At 44.3% G+C, this 19124-nt stretch overlaps 1 protein-coding gene and 1 non-coding gene across 2 annotated transcripts; both read left to right on the top strand.

The window, feature by feature from the left end:
* The first annotated feature begins 285 nt into the window (after nucleotides 1–285).
* TPT1 (tumor protein, translationally-controlled 1) lies at nucleotides 286–8329 on the top strand. The gene is made up of 6 exons (XM_073614163.1): nucleotides 286–441; nucleotides 3865–3938; nucleotides 4465–4652; nucleotides 6429–6534; nucleotides 6609–6725; nucleotides 7780–8329. Exons 1-6 carry the CDS (start codon nucleotides 414–416, stop codon nucleotides 7780–7782), a joined length of 516 nt encoding a protein of 171 aa, XP_073470264.1. The 5' UTR covers nucleotides 286–413; the 3' UTR covers nucleotides 7783–8329.
* Nucleotides 7545–7676, top strand: LOC141130735 (small nucleolar RNA SNORA31). The gene has a single exon (XR_012242498.1). It is a non-coding gene; the product is annotated as a small nucleolar RNA SNORA31 (small nucleolar RNA).
* Nucleotides 8330–19124: the final 10795 nt, after the last annotated feature.

Consider the following 19124-nt stretch of genomic DNA (forward strand, 5'->3'; position numbering starts at 1 on the left):
TAAATTTACTGACAGTTGGCACCCCTGTGGGCAGGCAATAGGACGCCTCCTTGGCCTTGTTGCCTGCTAAATGCTCTCTGTGGAGCGATCTAAACATGAATCACTCTTCAAAGTGCAACCCTATGGCGAACGAGCCCATGAAAGTCAAAGGTAGCTGTCTTCAATCTGTCCACCAGATGGCGCTCCGGGTGAAAAAATAGTCCCGGCGTATAGCGCAATAGGGCGGAGCCAAAAGTGCACGCTGCGTCCCTCAACCCTCCTCACTGCGCATGCCCACACTACGTCATGGGGCCGCGCCGCCCCTATATGAAGCAAGCGAGGCGCTGACTCGTTCCTTTTTACTCCCCACCCTTAGCCGGAGCTGAAGCTCCCGTTCGTCGCTCCGGGACGCCGACTCCCAGTTCACCGTCACCATGATCATCTACAAGTGTGTCATCAGCAGTAAGTAGCCGTTCCCCGGGAGATATTGGGCGCCGCTATTGGTTAGATTACGGTAATGTGTGCGAAGCGTGTAGTCTGGCCTCGTGCTCTAGAAGGCGCGCGCGGCCTATCCCCTCCGTACATTCCTTTCAGCTCTAGAGGGGCCGGGACATTCCATTTGTGGAGGGGGGGGGGAAGGCGCGTGCTGAGGTTTGGCCGCATAGACGGCGCCATTTTCTATGTCGCCCGTACACGAGGCCTTATGGGAGCCTAGTACAGGTCGGACGCGTATTGTAACATTTACTGCTTGGGGCCGGTCCCGCCGTCTGTGTGGAGGAAGACTGCATGCGGCGGACTTCTCTTTATGCGTCATCCTGGGCGGGAAACTGCGGCTGCTGGGGGGAGGGGCGTCACCAGGCAGATTAGAAGGGGTGGGGCGAGAACAGTGGAGAAGTTTGTGATGACGTAGGAGCTGCTGTTTACTAAGCTTTAGGAAAAGTTTGGGGGAGCGGAGTGCCTGTACCACGTGACCGGATAACCGGAGCTCTTGTAGAAAGAATGAAGGGCCCGCCCCAACGTCTACTCATTGGGTTAGGCGTTGGCTGGGCGTGGCTACTTTCTCCTCCTCAGGGTGGCATTCAGGGACAAGGCTTGACTGCAGGATCTCAGTATGACCACTGCAGGCCTGAGGGTGGGGCTGGCTGTGCATTTGTAAATACTGGGTCTTATCGTAGAGCGCTCACTCATGTTTTGTATAGATCGGACCTGCTATATGAAGAGCTGGAGCAGCAACGCCCCATTCACTTCTAGGTGTTTGGGAATTTGCAGAATTGTTTCAAAACCCATGTTCAGGTATTGTTCCATTCAATGACACCTACAATGGGGTGCAGTTTTGCCTTGCCTTTTGGTTGAGCTTTACGCAATGTGACTTGTTTGGCGGAACTGCACTGCGCTTTTGGATGCCTTTAATGGTACCCGACCCTGCTTTTTGTGAGTGTAGTGCTTTTTTGAGATTGCAGGCAGAATTGCAATGTTTCTGCCATGATCCCAATACGCCCAGGTGGCCAAGAGGGCAACCTCTGGCCACTGTTGACTCCTGTGCAGCTGCAAGGTTTCCCTTGGTCAAGGTGGTAGTTGGCTATCGACTCAGGTGAGGACAGCCACTGGATTCATGGACAGGTAAGTGCCCTAATAACCTGGCCACAACAGTGTATTTTTGGGGGGTCCCAGAGCTCCTCTTTAAAGCGCTTTTTAAAACTGCCTATGAAAATAAAAGGCTCTTGTAGACAAATGCAAACTGCAGCTTTTATGCTGTTTATGTACCTCATGAGACCTGACTGGAAAACTCCCAGAATGTTGCTAGAACTTTGGTAAGCAATGCCTAGTGTTGCTGTTCCCACACTAGGCTCAGAGCTGCTGCATTGGGGAGCAAGCGTGAGGGGGCTTGAATCAGAGAAAGGGTTTACTCCTGTGAAGGTGCAGTAATGCCTAGTCTTCTTAGCAGCATCCTAGGAGTTTTCCAGTCAGGCTTCATTCATCTTTGGTCAGAGCTGCAGTGTTTTTTTGTTTTTTCGAGTGCAGCGGGATTAGCACAGCAGTAATTTTATTGCTGTCTGTTCCTGTTGGGGAGATTGTCTTTGTCTTCTGTCTGGACAGGAAGTGATGAACTTAAGTGGGTCACAGGAAAAGCTTTTTTTTTTTTTTTGTAAAGCAGAGAGAAGGATTAGAATTTCCTGCTCAGTTAAAGGGTTTGTTAACCCACGTCTTTGCAGAAGGGGCCGAGATTCCTCCGCTGACTAGTCTGGAGGGGAGGAGAAAGGCAGCACGTCACATGACTGCTGATCAGCGCTCACAAGGTATATACAGTGTATGCATACATACCAGGGGGCATATCCTCAGGCCCTGACACAGCAGGGGGGGTGTGAGGACACTGGCACACAAACTGACCAGGGTTTCATGCTCAGCTGCCATGATACACCATGGTCAGTTTAGAGGGCAGAAACTGTCAGTATCGGCAAGGTATTTCAGGCATTATGGGGGGGGCAAAAGACATGGCACAAGCACTGTGCTGTATAACATGCTTTAACCACTTCCTGCCTGGCCTATAGCAGAATGACGGCCGGGAAGTGGTTCAGTTATCCTGACTGGGTGTCATGATGTCCAGTGGTGTCTGACCCACTGCATCACCAATCTCAGTAAAGAGCTCTTTACTATGTGATCAGCTATCCAATCACGATGTAAACAAATAGCCATTTATTGGCTTTTCCTCATTTGCATCTTAGATGTGAGTAGAGCTGATCAGGGGCTCTCCTGACTGGGGGGTGGGGGGATGATATGGGGGGGGGGGGGGTTGTGGTCTGTGCTGATTATCAGCGCTCCAAGACCACCCAGGACCACAAGGGATGCCCAGAAGGAAACCCCAACAGGTATGCCACCTTAGACCACCACGGATTTGCCAATCAGTGCCCATTAATAATGCCTGCCCGTGCAATCCATCGGCGCTGCCTTAGTGCCTGTCAGTGCAGCTTATGGCCCATCAGTGAAGGATAAGACTTTTTTCAAATTTAGTTTTTTTTGCTTATGATGACAGCGCTGAAAGTTGTTGGGGGGGATAAGTGCCTGGTATTGCAGTGGTTAAAGGAGCAGGATCCTTTGTTTAAAGCTTTTTTTTTTTTTTTTTTTTTTTTTTTTTGCCCTCCTTGTACAGTCCTCAGGTCAGGAAGTGAGTAGGGGAATACCTCCATTTGGGCCACAAAATAAAACTACAGATTTTAATTTTTGCTTTCCTAAATAAAGGGTTGACAAGTGGAATTGGCATAAGTTGTGCAGTTGACCCTTTAGGTAGAAAGTAACAAGATGCATAGTGTGCACCAAATTCCCCTGCTCTGACTGCACTTGCTGCCTTCCCACAATAGAGCATGCATCTCAATACACAGAATATCGATTTTGCAGGTATGTTGGTGGCAGTTTGGAGTATTTGAAAATTGACTGCAATAAATGATTGTGGGGTTCTTGTAACATGAAATGTTCTAACCCTTTTTACCACAGCTGTGGCTTTCTGTACATGTGACCACTTTTTCCTGGTGTTGCCCAAGGTACAGGAAGGTAATGTCTTAAAAAAAAGACTTGTTGAACTTTTGTACCCGAACATAGACCTTACAGTGCAAGTACAGAAATACAAGATCTGAAATGCACTCTATACAACATGGGCCCTAATCTCTAGCCCATAAACTAGAAGGGGGTAGGTGTGACATCTAGAGATAGCAGATGTGTGCAGACAGATCTTCATGATCAACTGATATTTTGCATTTTGTATAACTTTTTTTGTTTTAGTTAACAGACCAAAAGAGTGCAAATAAGTTGTGGTATACATAAATGTGTGCTTTAGGGTTGGCATAACTTATTCAAACAGTCATCTAAACAAGATTTGTGTCTTTATTTTAGATGATGAAATGTTCTCAGACATCTACCCAACAAAAGAAGTCTGCAATGGGCTGTGTATTGAAGTTGAAGGAAAGGTGAGTTCTTAGAAGCTGAGTGGCCCATCTCTAAGACGCTTCGCTAAATGGGTACAATGTGTTAAATTTACTGATTTCAAGGCTGCATTCATGTACTAGAACATGTCTAGGTGTGAATGGAGCTGGTTCCATGTCATCTAAGTCTGGGTTCACACTATTTCAGTTTCTTTGTGGCTGAATTTGTGTTTTGGCTGCTGTACCTTCTAGAAATGCACAGAAAGGGTCTCTGTGCCTTTTTCTGAAATTTGGACGTGCAAGGAAACTGCATATTGCTATTCACTTTCCAGCACAGGAAATTAATTGTGGTTTCCAGTGCATGGGAATGCATTAAGAAATGTCTGCCAACAGCAGTGTGTGGGTTGTGAGTGTGCAACTTGCAGTCCTGCACCTGCATACATGTGAACCTACTCTGAAGCCCATTAGCAGGAGTCATTGGCAGTACAAGTTTTAACTCTTCCATATAGATGTGTACTTTGGTAGTAAGTGAAGTGTTCCAGAACTAATGAGGCGACACATTTTTATTTAGACCATCACTCGAAGAGAAGGTGACATTGATGACGCTCTTATTGGTGGAAACGCATCTGCTGAAGCCCTGGATGAGGGGGGTGACGGTGTCTCAGTATCAGGAGTTGACATTGTGATGAACCATAAACTTCAGGAAACTGGCTTCACAAAGGATGCATTCAAACGATATATTAAAGACTATATGAAAGCGTAAGTGACACATCCATATGTCTTGTGGAGTTGAATGTTTTAGGGTTATAGTGATTGTGATAAGACCATGAGCAGCAATCAACTAGCTCTTCACACTGGACAGTCAAGACCCTCAAAGCCTTAAATGTTTGCACACTTTCCTTGTACAATGACTTCCCATCTTTGAGGTGAGCGATGGGCAAAGTGGTGTTGAGTACCTGTAAAAGTGTAACAATTGGTGCTAGAATTTGCCTGGATGGGAAGTGCTTAACAGTTGGAGTTTGGATTTAATTTGTTGGTCCATTTTAATGTGCTAGTGCATATAGGATTACCCTCACCCCATATTGAGTGCTGCTGTCCAAAAGTCTCAGTTGCTCCTCATCTGGAGCAAAGACAAGAGATGCTAGCCAAATCCCTAGGTGAAAATAAAGTAAACCCTAAAAGGGGGAAACGAGTGTACTCACCATTTAAGGCTGCATTCACACTTAAACGTTTTGAATCGCGGGCAGAAAGCTCCGGTGTGACAAATCATGGTGTTTGCATTTGAGATTCTGTTAATTTTAATGACACCTCAGATCGCAGTGCCAGTCTGCTGTGATGAATCGTGCTGCAATCACAGGAAGAATGTCGCCCAAAAAGTAGCTCCTGAACTTTTTTGGGGCAATATGCTTCCTACAATGTGGGTTGCCGCAACTGCAGCATGATTTATCATGCTGGACCCGCACCATAACTCGAGGTGCCATTCAAATGAAAGACATCTCAAATGCAAATCCTGCAATTTGTCATTCACATATCGGTGCTTTCAAATCACAGGCAGGTTCCTGGCAAATCTGCCCACATTTCGAACAAAGTGTGAATGCAGCTGAAGTATTGGTAAACTGCAATATATCCCCAATTTGTTTTGGGTTTAAAACGGCTTTTATGGATGCAGTGAAATCTGGTATGTTGCTCCATTGGAGATTGTACGCATTCTGTCTCTAAAGTGGGAGCAGGTGTTGGCAGACCACAAAGGCATGGACAATAAAAACCCTATTGCTTTCAAACACTACTGAGTTTTGTTTATTTTTGTCCCTTTTGCAGAGATTTCAGATTGCTTTCTGTAATTTAACTAACCCTCTAATCATTCCCTATCCAAAATGAAGCTCAACTTTAACTCCACTGTTTTGATCTCTACCTCGGCACAGAAGTCACCCTGCCCACCCACTCTGATGTTTAGTACATCTAAAGTTGAAAATGGTTACTATGGGACATCTTGTAAAGTTAGCTTCACTGGAGTGAACCAAATCTTTGTCATGCGCTGCCTCCCTAGACACCGCAGCTCACAATGAGCAGTGGCTAGGTGCTGATTGGCAAGCTACAGACTCATAACCATGTGGATAGCCACATTCCCTGCAGCATTTTTATCCCATTGTAGTTGAAGTACAGCTTGCCTGATTATCAACTCCTCTGTAAATTTGGGAGCAGTGCAGCATTATTGCCACATCACTGGAAGCTGCATGAGGTGCACTTAACTGGTATGCTCATTGGGTAATTGTAGGACCTTTGCATGGGGAGCTAAGCATTAGAAGCATAGCTGCACTTCAATGCTGCAGCCCTTTTATTTTTTGCGCTATAGTCCTGTTTAATAAGCTAAATTGAGATGCTTTCCTAATCTCAACAGTTTCAATTATTGGTTTATCAAAACTTTGGCTGTGAAAATTGACTTTTTTTTTTTTTTTTTTTGTCGGAGGTTTTCTCCTATTAAACCAATTTTAAGTGATGTGTTTTTTTTTTTTTTGTTTGTTTTTTTTTTCTTAGCATTAAAAGTCATCTAGAAAAGAATAAACCTGCAAGAGTGCAGCCTTTCATGACTGGAGCAGCAGAAAAAATCAAAGAAATTCTTGGAAACTTCAAAAACCTGCAGGTGTGTTAACAGATGGATTGTAAAGTTGATGTTTATCTATTGTAGCAAAATGCTGACTAAGCTACTCTTTTTAGTTTTTTACAGGAGAGTCAATGGACCCAGAGGGTATGGTGGGCTTTTTGGACTACCGTGAGGATGGTATAACCCCCTTCATGACTTTCTTCTTAGATGGCCTGGAACTTGAAAAATGTGTATGTTGATGCTCCTAATTTTTACTGTCTTGTGTGTCCACTGGAAAGTGATATTTTTATGAAGCAGTTATTGTGGTTCAGAGGGCAAGTAGTTAGGACTGATATTACTTGAATCCTCATGCTTTCTCTAAGGGCATGTTTACACATGTGTTCACTTGTAGCCAGGAGTTCTTTTTACGGCACTGTGCTGCCACTAATATGCTGTGGCAGTGAGGGATATAGACCCTCTTTATATGCACCCATAGCAAGGCACATAACACTGCAAGTCCTACAGAGGGATGCACTTTTTTGTGGAAATGGACTTTGTCTCCACACTTGTGCTCCATTCAGCTCTACAAATTGCTCTGTGGTGGCTGATTCCTGGGATGAGGCTTTGTGGGTTGTGCCTTGCATAGTGTACTGACTTCTAAACAAAATGTGTGTTGGGAGTACTAATCAGAGAAGGATGGGGTATTAACATAATATCACCCGATGCTGTGTGGGTTTTGGCTTTTGCTTTTTTTTTTTTTTTTTTTTTTTTTTTTTTCCCCCCCGTGTGCATGGAACCTACATTTTTAGATGCAACGGGGCCTGGAGTCATAAGCTGAAATCCAGGTTCTGGTTATAAGGTCTGGTCAACAGTGGCTTGTGTGCTGGGGGATCACCTGCCTTTATGTACAGTGGCTTACACTTCACTTAGAACATAGTGTGCAGGTTCCCAGTAACAATGCTTACACTGGGATGTTTAAATGTGTATACTTACTGAGTTGGAACATGGAAAATGATTGCAGCTGGACTCCTGCAATATATGAAATCAGTTCTTTACTACTGCCCAAAGCATTGCATCTATTGATAGACCATAAACCGCTTTCTATTGCCTTATGGTTTGCACTAAGATGCTATAGAAACCTCCTCGCGCTTTCTGTCTAGCAGACTCTGTAGCTTGAGCAGTTTGAATAGAGGAGTACACTATGCTTTACCAGTTTTGTTGTCCTATGGAATTTGTTATATGAACTTGGGAGCTGGTGTAATTCTTAGCATTGTTTAATGTTTTTTTTTTTTTTTTTTTATCTAGTAACCATTTGGATCGTTTGATGCAACCAACTGCTGCTGATTTCCATTCATACCACACCAGGATTAGTCTTATGACCGACTCAAACTGGACTGTTATCATCGAGCTTCATTTATTTCAAACCTAAATTATTGGAGTGGAGACATTATTTTAAAACTTTTGTCATTTAGTCCAAATAAAAATGATCATACTCCACTCTAGTTAATGATTTGTGCATTCCTTCCTAGTGCATGTTTAAACTACAACTGTGCCTGTTGCCACACTAGTTGTTTGCACACAAGTGGACTAGTCTGCTACAGTTCTAGGAATGGATTGCAACTACAGGCTTCCTCTCATCTAGCTGCTGAATGCTGTAGCTGTACGGCACTCTAAGAAGCCAATTCATTCTCTCTGAAGTGCCTACAGCCTATGAAAATAAAATGGACATTGTGATCTCATGTAATACAAAACTATTTTTATTGGCAAGATGCCACAGGTGTGCACCTTTATTGTTGTGGTGCAGTGTGGTTTTAGGGTCAACTACTTAAATAAACTATCCCCTGAACCTGTTAAATTGTGAAGGTCAATGGCAACTTTACAGGGATGCTGTGTGATATAAACTGCCCAGTGACAGGACTTTTTTTGGGGGGGGGGGGGGTGTTTTAATCTTAATTTGAAGGGGGTTCTTTTGCCATCAGCAGGTTACCAGTTTTGGTAATATAAGTGCATATGAAGGAGAAATATTTACCATGTTTAGTGGTGCTGAAGGTTTTTCTTTGAAGAAAATAATGCACTTATTTTCATTGCGTGTTATGGGTACAATGCTCTGCATGCTCATTTAAGAGTCTGCAGGAGCACCTGCTAGCTACTTATCTGCCTGTACATTGTATGGACAAGCATTTGCCTGAGAGCAGGAAGATCAATGGACTGAAGATGCTCACCAGTGCCCTTGCAGCTCATTGAGGCTAGGTTCACACTGCTGCGAATTTGAGCCGCTGAGATCGCTCAAATTCGCAAGTCATTTTAATAACATCTTTTTCCACGAGTGCCGTTCACATCAATGCGTTGCGAATCTAACAATCGTAAAAAAAGGGTCCTGTCCGAGTTTGATCCGTGTGCGATGCGAATTCAGCTCCATAGATTGTAAAATTTGGCATAGAATCGCAAGAACACAAAGAATTTGCAATGCAAATTCGCAACGCAACCGGATCAAAATCGCGCTAAATTCGCACTGCAGCAGTGTGAACCCAGCCTTAGAGAGAAGCAATCAGTCACAATGGCTGGCTCTGGCATTTATTCACAGGAAACTATTCAAGTTCTAACAGCAAGTGTGGGGAGAATGAGCTTTCCCTTCCCCTGCCAGTCTTTCAGGACAGCACCTGGACAAACGGTACCCGGCGCTGTCCTGAGACTCATAGAAATACCGTTACATCTAAGGTTTTCTCATGTCTGACTAACCTTAGTGCTGACTGTACGCACATGCGGCCTAAACAACATTTTTTGGCAATCTGAATACTTAAGTGCAAAGGAGGTATATGGGGTCCTTGTGACAGTATAAAAGTCTCTTTGGGGGAATTTTTTTTTTATGAAAGTGTTGGGGGTGACCCCCTTCCTCAAAATTGCATTTGAAAGACCGCTGCACAAATACAGTGACATCAAATATTGCAACAATTGTCTTTATTTTCAGGTAAAATGTTTGGGGTTCTAAATGATTTTCTAACAAAAAATATGGATTTTAACTTGTAAGCAACAAATGTCAGGCTTGGACATGAAAGGGTTAAGGTAAAGTGTCCTTCAAGGGCATAAGGAAAAGTAATATAGCCACCACATCAAAGTATCAGTAAGGACTCTCACAATGGTGGACCCCCTGCTCAACTGGATTTTTCTGCTTAGCAGGTCTGTTTGTGCTCTGCTTATGCAGAGTATACACAGCCCACTTAATTCTGTGGGTGATTGGTTGTAAACAGACTGTTTACATCTGACTGTCATCCAATCTGCTGGATGGTTTGATTGGGCTTGACCAAAAAAAACTGACAGGTGAATCTAATTGGTCTGCCCATGTGAGAGGCTTAAAGTGGATGTAAACCTGAAAAAAGTGTTCTTATACTGTAGAGTATAAGATTTCCTATCAGTTGAGCCCAGTCTTGCCACAGAGTTAATCCATCTCTGAGCAATCTTTTTATTCAGTGAGAATTCTTGACAAACGGAAACTTTGTCAAATCCTCCCCCTTGCTGTGAGTGACACGATTTACATATCTCATGCACTAGCCTAAAGCCCCTTTCACATGAGGCGGACTCCGTTTCTACGGAGCCCACTTTGGTCCGCCGGCTCAGCAGGAGATCTGTCCCTTGATCTCCGCTGAGCTGGTGGATGACAGGTCCCTCTGCTCACTGAGCGGGGAGGGGCTTGTCAGGCGCTGCTGCTGCCACCTATGGAGGAATTGGATGAAAACTGACAGCATGTCAGTTTTCATCAGATCTCATCTGATCTGCCAGTGACGGACCTGGATGCAGAGCCATCCGTCTGCTTTTAGCGGATCGGACGGGGTTGGATGTCAGCGGACAGGTCTCTGCTGACATCCATCGCTCCATAGGCTAACATGATGCGCTTGTTCAAGTCCGCCGTCGAAACTGACAGGCGGACCTGAACGGTCCGATCGTGTGAAAGGGGGCCTAAGACATGCATTATTTTTTAATTCCCTCCCCCACTCCTTTCTTCAGCAGCTCTGCAAGGATTGGCTGTTCCACACCTCAGCATGATTTGGCATGCTGAAGTCATGTGGTTACTTTCCTGTCTTATATTGACAAGGGGAGTGTAGAGGTGGGCGGGGAGTCTGCTGACATCATGACTCCACCCACCGTGCTCCAGACAACAGACCCACCCACAGAATCTGCAGTTTTTTTCTGTCTCATAACATAGGGGAGACATTTGACATGTAAGGATACATGCAGGAGGCATGTATATCCTTAGACAACCCCTATGGCAGTAGTTTAGAAAGGATGACATTGGGTTTACATCCACTTTAAGTTGTAATTTTGCTTTTGGGCGTTAAAGTAGAATTTAAAGACAAAGTTGCTAAAATGTTTGAGCACATGTATAGTGGGGCTTTTTTTTTTTTTTTTTTTTTTAAATTTAGAACAGGCAAGGGGGTCCACATGGACTGATATAATACAGTAGATCTTCGAACAGAGTTGCATAAAACACCTATGTTACAATTAGCATAGTTATTAAAAGGTAAATGTATACATCTTGGTATGTACAATTATGGTTGTCAAAGATCATTCTCATTTACTGTGCAACATTACTGGGGTTACCGTTGGGGTGTGTATGTTAATGACAGGAAGCTTTTCACTTTGGTGGAAAACTCATGTGTTTCCTGAGTTGTGGTGAGTTAAGTTAGTGCGGTCCCATGAGCTACCTCCCTTTTTTCCCAAGAGTTATAGAAGTGTCCTAAGACTAGGAAGAGCGTGAAAGGAGAAGAGTGGGATGGGGGGGTGAGAGGAATGTTCCCTGCGATCATGGAGTAATTGGAGTAGTTGCTAAGGTGCAACTGATACTATCTATCCTGTATACAGAGTTTAGTAATTGAATTTGCCATGTGGATGTTCAATGAGCTGATGAGGTTTCACGTAGAGCCTGGCTCTCGCTTGAGTATATGAACATGTTCCACAACTGCCATGTTTTGGAACATTTTTCCTGTCTGTTTTGTGCAGTATAAATGAGGTTTTTTTTTTTTTTTTTTTATTTCTTCTACTTTTTGATCCATAGATCTAGGGTTGGTGGAATTGGGGACTTCCATTGTAATGGGATGCAGGCTTTAGCTGCGTCCAGGATATGTCGGATCACAGACTTTTTGTGGGAATATTTGATGCATGTAAGAAGAATGCTGGGTCATCAATGTTATAGTCTGTGAATTTCTGTACCGTCCTCTGTATTAAAATAAAGCAAGAAAGATCTGCTGCGCCAACCAAATAAACAACAAGTAGCCAACACCACCAATTAGACTAATTGTAAAAAATCAATGAAAAGAGAAAAAGTGTAGCGCTATAGTGTGCCAATTAACAACCATATAACGTGTATCATGTAGCACACCTATGTGTATATCAGATGTTAGGTCCTGCTAGACCTCACAGAAAAAAACAGTGGACCAGTTGGGAGATCCAATGTTCTAAGGAAAACATTGCTAGCAACAAATCATGTGTAATAAACAATGTGAATTATGTGTACACATAAAAATAATCCAAAACCCTCAGATCAAACACAAGCATATATAGTGTGAAATGGGGTGGGGATAAATGACAAGTCCCTGGGTAATTGGACAGTTCATAAAATCAAGCAGAGAAATCCTGGAGCATAGATGTAAATATCACAGTAGCATCTATTCCTATCTCCGATGGACTCTTCCAATACTCGACCAGGCAGAAAAGTAATGTAAAATGCCCTTACCGGACGTGGTGGACTCACAGGCCGTTGGCGGTGAGTCATACGAGCTTGCACCGTTAGGTACAGTAAGGTTACAGCTGCTCTTGGTCCACGACAAAAGAATCCTGGAAGGGTCCCAAATCCTGAGCGGTACTCCGGATTCGTCCTCCAGCGATCACTTGAGTCTCCTATGCTCAGGAGTAAACTCCCTTGCTCAGCAGGTGCACTAGGTTATCTGGCCCTATTAGCCCAGCTGCTAGGAATCTGCTTAAAGTTGCTCCAAGATGCTTAAAAGCTGACCTAACTTTCAACAATGTGGCAGGGACCAAGCTTCTGTGTGGCACAGTAGGGGTTCCCTTGTGACAGATCCTCCTTTTTCCTTTTGGGGGGTTGCTTGCTATGGGTAACTTTTCATAAGCTCCAACCTCCCACTCCACTCTTACATTGTGGTTATATTTTAATGCAGGGGGTAAGAAAAACCTTTTTGTTGGTTTGGGCTACAGTCCACTCAGTGACAGATCTAAAAGCGTTTTACCATAAATCGTTTTTCCTATATCCTTTGATTAAGGATTTTCTGTGCAAACATATGCAAGAACTAGATGGCTATATAATTGCTTCTTTAAGGGCTGCAGGTGGCTATTTACCTCCAGGCTAAATTGGTAACCACCCTTTTTTTGGTCTCTAGGGCTGGGCGCATTGAGACTTTAGTTACTGATCAGCCCCACCCGTGTATGAGCTGGTTAGCGTTTGCTCCATCTATGGAGGTAAGGTAGGACAACAGCTACTATAGTAAGGTGTCCAACCATTTTAGGATTGGTTCCTTTACTGGTGGTGAAGGATTAGTATCTACAGCCCAGGCTATGCCTATGAAATAATTTGCTCCTGTTTGGTTATTTCATAAAGGGATACACCATGACTCCTTCTTGGCTGCTCACCAGTAGACCTCAGTAGTGAAGGTTTGTCCTTGCTGGGGTGTTTAGCACAACTAAAGTACACATTGAGAGTTGTGACATCTCTGCTGAAGCTTGTTGGGTGTCCTTTATATCCTAAAGGTACTGCTTTGTTTGGCTACAGATCAGAAAATACAACAGGGAAGGTGGTCTGTACTTTCTGGTTTTGTGCCGCACGCCAGAAACGCACATCATTGAGTCTGGTGATGACATTTCTGCTCATAATTGTTATATTGCTGCACATCAGACCTACGCAAGATTGGGGTCTGTCTGTGGGGTTTTTGTGTCCTGTATTACTGCCTGATTGGTTGCTTATCAGAAAGGCAGCAGGAAAGATTGATGGCAGGGGTAGTACATATACTGCCTTTGGTAATCGGTACAGCACCACAAGGTGGCGTCGTGCTGATTCAGACAGTGCTATTAACGGCAATAGCTGCCGATTTTAGGCATGCGATTTGACATGTGAGTCGCATGCCAAATCGCTTCAATATGGATGTGCTATCTCTATTCAGAATTGTTAGATTGTTGCACATTAGAGATATACACGATTGAAGTTTGTCTGTGGGTCCTGTATTACTGCCTTATTGGTTGTTTATCAGAAAGGTAGCAGTGAAGATGGATGGTCCTGGTTTTGTTGGAAAATACAAATTGAACCTGTGCCATGGGTAGTACACATACTGCCATTGGTAATCGGTGCAGCACCACAAAGTGACGTGCTGATTCAGACAGCGCTATTAACAGCAATGGCTGCCGATTTTAGGCATGCGATTTTGACATGTTGAGTTGCATGCCAAATCACTTCAATATGGATGTGCTATCTCTATTCAGAGCTGTTATATTATTGCACATCAGAGATATACAAGATTGAGGTCTGTCTGTGGGTCCTGTATTACTGCCTTATTGGTTGCTTATCAGAAAGGCAGCAGTGATGACGGATGGTCCTGATTTTGTTGGAAAATACAAAATTGAACCTGTGCCAGGGGTAGTACACATACTGCCATTGGTAATCCGTGCAGCACCACAAAGTGGCCCGGGCTGATTCAGACAGTGCTATTAACGGCAATGGCTGCCAATTTTAGGCATGCGATTTGACATGTTGAGTCACATGCCAAATCACTTGAATATGGATGTGCTATCGCTATTCAAGATTGTTGTTGCACATCAGACACATACAAAATTGAAGGTTTACTGCCTTATTGGCTGCATATCAGAAAGGACACAACAGTGAAGGTTGTTTGTCTTTTTCTGATTTGTTTTTGCTGCTCAGCAGGGAGACACATTGAGGGTAATGACATCTCTGCTCAGTATTGGTATATGCTACACATCAGACATACACAAAGATTGAACATTGTTTGTGTCCTGTATGTCCTATATTTACTGACTTATCGTCCGTATATCAGAAAGGCACAGCAGTAAGTGGTGTTTCTCATTGATCTTCCTTGCTGTTTCTTAGGTATACACAGTAGGGGGTTGTTGGCTGCACTCCTCCAGGGAGCCACAGCATGGGGACCCCTTGTTTGTTCGACCCGAAAACTGCTTTTCCTGCGACCTGTGTAATCTTGAGGTCTGTGGTTCCGTAAGCAGGGACTGCTGGATACGCTGCGACCTGGAGTCGCACAGTCACGAATGATACCCTTTGGAAGCCATAGTATGACTTCTCATGCGTCTTGCAGTCCCAAGTGGCAGGTTGGGTCGCACGGGTGTGGGAACCCTAAGCTTATCTGTCCCTTCTGGTTCAGGTTTTGCAATGCTGCAGGAATACTCATTGTGGAGTTATTGCCTTATTTTGCAGTAGACCAGAAAGATTGCAGCTGTAAAGGCTGTCTGTTGTTTGTTTGTTTTTATGTTGCTGCACAGCAGAAGTACTCAACATTGAAGCTTGTTGGTGCTTTCTGTTTCATATTGCCTTACCTTATGGCACTTCAGAAAAACACAATGCTGTAGGTTGCTTGTGTTCTTTCTCTGTTGGTTCTATGTAACTGCACTACAGAACTGCATAACAGGAAGGATTGTCTTATAACTGTACTTGGTGGTTCGTCATAAATACGCAACATAGAAGTTTGGGTCTTTCTGTCTTCTCTTTATAGCCTTGTTTTGCTGTACATTAGGGATGAGCTCCGGCGTGTTCGCATGGCGCACGTGCCGAGCCCGCCAGGAAGTCGGCACGGGGCAGCGCTAATCACAAGCAGTGAGACATTTCCCGATGTGCGGCTGTAGAGATCGGGAAATGTCTCCCTGCCTGTGATTAGCGCTGCGCCGTGCCGACTTCCTGGCGGGCTCGGCACGTGCGCCATGCGAACACGCCGGAGCTCATCCTTACTGTACATCAGTAAAACACCACTGTAAAAGGGGTTCCCGTCCTTTCTGTATTTACCAGTTATGACCTAGCTAGCTGCACTTCAGAAATGCGCAGCATTTAAGGTGTGTTTGTGTCTTAATGCTTACATATTGGCCGCACATCAGAAAACCAGACTGTGAGGTTCAGATTTGGGTCTCTTCCCATATTTGATATTTTGGTTTAGCTAGTCACTCAGATACACAACATTGATGTCTATGCTTGTGTCCTTTCTGTCTAAATCTATTGTGCTATGTCCACAATCTATGATTTTTTTATTTGTGATATTAATAATACATGTATCACCTTTTTGTATTTCAGCCTTCTCTTCCGTGAAAGGGCCAGGAGTTCTGGTGCAGATGTCACATGTCAGAAAGCCTCAACCCCTTACATTCAGGGATGCCAGAGCCATTTCCTAGGGTTGAAGCCCAGTAGAGTTATGGGTCACTGGAGGAAGGCGATAATGAATCGCCCTGTTTAATAAGAACTTAGGAAGTTCGGTTCAGAGGAGTTTTATGGCCTAAAGATGAAGTATAAACATGTATACCTGACCAAATAGGTTACAGCTCGGTGCATGGCCTTCATTTTGCCCTTCTAGCAAAACTAGATGTAGCAATATGAGTGTTCTTCTCCTGCTATAGATGTTAATCTCCTGAGTAGGCTCTCAGGCGTAAGTAAAACTATAGATTGGGCATGCCTTAAACCCAGGGATTAAGTTTTTGTTAATCTATTTCCCTTAAGTAGGTTTCCCTTCAGTCTTTGCTGACATAAAGATAAAAATGAACAAAAAGGGGTTGTCTGTCAGGGGCCCCCCTTTTTTGGCAGTTTTATTTCCCTGGACAGGGTTGTGTTAAGACAGGCCCCCTTATGGATCAATGTAGTGTCCTTGTCTTACAACACAGGTCTCCGATTAATCTTTTTAGTGGTTCTAAACAGCACCTATAGGCAGAATAGGCCATTGTTGGTAGATGTGTGACAGGCAACATTGATAACCTACAAGTTTAACATGTTTTCTGATTCCATCTTTAAGAGCCCACTCCACCTAGATCCTGCATCCGAAACAGAGAAGGCAGGGACACCGGTGGAGTAGACCGGCAGATCAGCCGCATGATCCAGCTAAGATACCTTCATTAAGCATATGGAGTAAAGGTAAAGCTTACTGCAGAACCGAGGTTCGCCAAGAGTCTTGCAGTGGTCCCACCCTAAGGTAGGCCTGAGGTACTTGATTATCCTCTCAGGTGTGCCGTCCTGGAAGATGACTTGAGAAAAGTACTAGTTACTTACCGGTAACTGTCTTTCTAGGAAATCTTCCAGGATGGCAGGCCTACTTCCCACCCGTTGGAGGAGGGAAAATTTTAGAACACTAGAAGGTGAGTGCCTATGAGGAATGATTTCCCTTGTGAACCAGGTTCAGGAGTTACTTCTCTACAAACTGAGGATCAGGGGGAAGGGTGTGGACTTAAAACAGCTGTTGATTGATTGTGTTATCTGTGGGGAGGAGCCTCTCATCTCTCAGGTGTGCCGTCCTGGAAGATTTCCTAGAAAGACAGTTACCGGTAAGTAACTAGTACTTTTTTTTTTTTTTTTTTTTTTTTAGTTTTAAATTGGATTTATTTTAAAATTTATTGATAAAATGCCTTTTAGCTGTTAGGTAATTTGGACAGGGTAAAATCCCTAAATCCTCACTAAATTTAATAGGTACGATTCCCGGCGGGTGTGGAGAGGCGACTCTTTGTACATCTTGCGGCAGGTATGCGTTCCTTGATCATCCGATCGAGGGCGAATACTGCTGTGCAAAATGTAAGCACATTGTTTCCCTGGAAGCCCAGGTTCTGAATCTGGGGAAGCAACTGTCAGCACTGAGAAGTCCCTCCATACTAAAGGTGAGCCAGGAACGTACACGGCAGGGGCCAGCACAGAGGCGGGTGGAGGCAAAGAGGTGCAGGCACTAGCAAAGAGTAGATGGATGACAGTCAGGAGGGGTAGAGGGGGAAATGCCAGAGAGGCCGATCCAGGACTGGAGCATCCCAATAAGTATGCTCCATTGAGTGACATTGGTGAAACCAGTCGGGGACCAGCACTGCTGGAGATGAGCTGCCAGGGGAAGAACTCCTCCAGTGAGAGTGGGGGGGCAGCAAAGGGAAAGGAAAGACAGATTCTGGTGGCAGGGGACTCAATTCTTAGAAGGACAAAGAGGGCAATCTGTAACCTGAAGCGCCGAATAGTATGTTGTCTACCGGGCGCTCGGGTTCGGCACATCACGGATCTTGTGGACAGATTACTGGGAGGGGCTGGGGAAGACCCGGCTGTTGTGGTGCACGTTGGTACCGATGACAAAGTCAAAGGCAGATGGAGTGTCCTAAAGAATGATTTTAGGGACTTAGGTGCTAAATTGAGGAAAAGGACCTCCAAGGTAGTGTTCTCAGGAATACTACCAGTACATCAAGCCACACCAGAAAGGCAGAGGGAGATTAGGGAAGTAAACAAGTTGCTGAAGAACTGGTGTAGTAAGGAGGGGTTTGGGTTCCTGGAGGACTGGGCCGACTTCTCAGTCGGGAACCGGAACTATAGAAGGGACGGTCTGCACCTAAATGAGGAGGGTGCAGATCTGCTGGGAATGAAGATGGCCAAAAAGTTAGAGGGGTTTTTAAACTAGGCGATGGGGGGGGGGCAGGGAGGGTCCAGAGACAGTGATAGCCAGCGCGGAAGATATTCCAGAGGGTAGTATTGGGGGCATTAGTGGTAGGTTAACCAAAGCACAAAAACACAAGGTGAGTATAGTAGCAAGTCCTAGTTGCAATCTTGAAACACCTAAAGATTCAAAGTGTGGCGCTATTGAGTGAATAAATTATGAATAAACTGGACATTAAGTGACAACAAATAATGAAAAATTCTCACGTGAATACTTATGATAGTAACTGGTGAAAAAATAATACATATATGTGCTTTAGATGAGTATATCAATAGACAAAAACAATAAAAAGTCCATAACACCAAGAAGTCTGTAAAACAGTGTATAAAAAATATGCAGGTGTTCTTCTTATACGTGCAAGAAGATCAAATAGACCCGGTAGCCTGGTGGATGGATGAACTCTAAACGACCAGAGGTGCACAGAAATTTAAAAGCAGTGCCAGGACCATCACCAGAGAGTATGGAGGCTTACCGGAAATAGTGGCCTGAAATAGCATATGCCAAAACAGGTCAAAAAGGCTTGATGACCAATTGGTCTAGATGTATTATCTGGTCAGATGTCATCACCACCTCAACGGAGGGAAGGGGGGAAGTAATCAGCACGACTTTTACAGTCCTCCGGAATGAATCCCTCCACCTCTATAGAGTGACCGGGTTTGAGGCTGAAGTTATACAAGGAAAAAAAGTATTATCTGCCATTCTGCTTCCTTATCAGACAGTTTGTCTGATAAGGAAGCAGAATGGCAGATAATACTTTTTTTCTTCACGAGTGAATCGGGGGGCTTCAGTAACCAAAACTGCAGTGTTTATCCTCATGACACAACACAGGAAGCACCTCCATGGTTAACAGAGGACGGAATTAAAATTAGACTTGAGAAACTTAACATTAATAAATCACCGGGACCAGATGGCTTGCATCCGAGGGTACTTAGGGAACTCAGTCAGGTGATTGCCAGACCGTTGTTCCTA

The sequence above is a fragment of the Aquarana catesbeiana genome, linkage group LG02 (genome assembly GCF_042186555.1).
Source record: "Aquarana catesbeiana isolate 2022-GZ linkage group LG02, ASM4218655v1, whole genome shotgun sequence".
NCBI classification, from domain to species: domain Eukaryota; kingdom Metazoa; phylum Chordata; class Amphibia; order Anura; family Ranidae; genus Aquarana; species Aquarana catesbeiana.

Coding starts and splice junctions, on each gene's coding strand:
- TPT1 (XM_073614163.1), top strand. CDS start 414: ATGATCATCTACAAGTGTGTCATCAGCA. Junction 3,939..4,464: donor GTATTGAAGTTGAAGGAAAG/GTGAGTTCTTAG, acceptor ATTTTTATTTAG/ACCATCACTCGAAGAGAAGG. Junction 6,535..6,608: donor GAAACTTCAAAAACCTGCAG/GTGTGTTAACAG, acceptor TACTCTTTTTAG/TTTTTTACAGGAGAGTCAAT.